The 1,610-nt window shown below is 38.8% G+C and overlaps 1 protein-coding gene across 1 annotated transcript; it reads right to left on the reverse strand.

The window, feature by feature from the left end:
* Positions 1 to 6: 6 nt before the first annotated feature.
* Positions 7 to 1,369, reverse strand: LOC106122960 (uncharacterized). Its single transcript, XM_013319108.1, has 3 exons — positions 1,120 to 1,369; positions 680 to 866; positions 7 to 217 (listed from the first exon to the last, which is right to left on the reverse strand). Exons 1-2 carry the CDS (start codon positions 1,292 to 1,294, stop codon positions 691 to 693), a joined length of 351 nt encoding a protein of 116 aa, XP_013174562.1. The 5' UTR covers positions 1,295 to 1,369; the 3' UTR covers positions 7 to 217; positions 680 to 690.
* Between the last annotated feature and the right edge of the window lie 241 nt (positions 1,370 to 1,610).

The raw sequence follows: 1,610 nt of genomic DNA on the forward strand, positions 1-1,610 counted from the left end.
GGCAATGGAAACTTTTTACATAAAAACTCATTATAATAATTATAATAAATTAAATTCTGTAAACTTGACTTGTTCGTTATAACCTTACATGTTGGCAAGCGTATGGAATATATGAATTACAATACAATACAAGCTAATTATTGCTTCTTATCAACATCCATACTTTGGTAGATAACAAAGAGATATTTAACTTTCAAGTTATCCTTACACCTTGCATCTGTAACAAAAAAAATACATTTATTTTAATTTTATAACAGAAGGGGGCAAACGAGCAGCGGGAACACCGAGGTGTTCAACGACGCCCATGGACATCAATACCACAGGAACAGTAGATGCGTTGCCGGCCTTTGGAGACATTTGTTTGCTTGTGAGTTTGTATAAATAAAATAAATGCCAAACGCGCGTCCGCACACGAATAAAAAAAAACTTAATTAGTCTGTGTAACCTTCCAGACTATATTCTACATCTATGCCAAATTTTTGCGAGATCTTATACCGTTCATGAGATATATTCTAACAGATATCCAAACATTCACATTGAATTATTAGTAAGAAGTAAGATTACATTATGAGCTCTTGAAGTCTAAAGGATAAACCGATTTTGACTAGTGAGGTGTCAATAGATCCTTTGCATATATATTTCCTTCCTAACAGTTGGGACTTATGAGTCATTGACTAACCATTGTCGTAGTTATAGGCTCTTCCTGTCTGTAGTGGTAAGGTCCTGTAGCTCACTGCTGTCATCACTGGAGGCAGGACATTCGTTACTGCCCACCCCCGCCCCCGAACCGCCACCTCCCGCACCCGCAGCTGCCATCGCCATAGACAGCGGGATCGTGATGAACTGCGGCTGCCCCGATGATGACGCTTAGGAGAAAGAGCTTCATTTTACTCACTAGAACAACTTAAAGACATTTCAAAGGAGTTCCTTCATCTTTTTAATAGCTAAATAGTCTGTTAGAAGATCTGTCTCTTGTTTACTCCATTCAGACTCCAGCCAACTATCACAGCCTTATAAAAGGTTAACATAAGTGTTAATTCGGTCTTAACTCTTCTTATTCTATGTTTATATTTTAAACAATTGATAAACATATCTACCATAAAGAAAAAAGATACTTACCACCTTCCTGTCCTTGATTGGCAAGACCTAATATGAAACTATGCGGGTATCCCATTGCCAAGTTGCCGAGTCCTAAGTTAGTGCCAAGTCCATCCAAGCCAACGCCTGCCAACACGCCCGAGTGGTAGAGCATAGCACCCCCTGGCAGGTTGATCTTTGGCATACTCTTTGCCATTGGCGATTGACTGGATTTATTACTCTCTGGTTCCTGGCTGGATGTGGACGTTGATGGTAAGTGGTCTTTTGTAGGTTCTCTGTGAAAATTAAAAAAATAAAATTCTCTTTTCGTCTACAAGGTACTTATGTTACTAGATCGAAATATAAGATGGATATAATATAAAAACTAAGACATGTTTTGAACATAGAGAACTAAGCAATATTTGACACGGAAATTCCTGCGGTTCTATTAAGCTTCAACGTGATTGTGTGTTTTTACGGATTATGCACTAGTTTTTACACTATGAAGTTACATCGACAGGGGGGGGGGGGGG

This window comes from Papilio xuthus, unplaced genomic scaffold (assembly GCF_000836235.2).
Source record: "Papilio xuthus unplaced genomic scaffold, Pxut_1.1 DF826695.1, whole genome shotgun sequence".
In the NCBI taxonomy this organism is placed as follows: domain Eukaryota; kingdom Metazoa; phylum Arthropoda; class Insecta; order Lepidoptera; family Papilionidae; genus Papilio; species Papilio xuthus.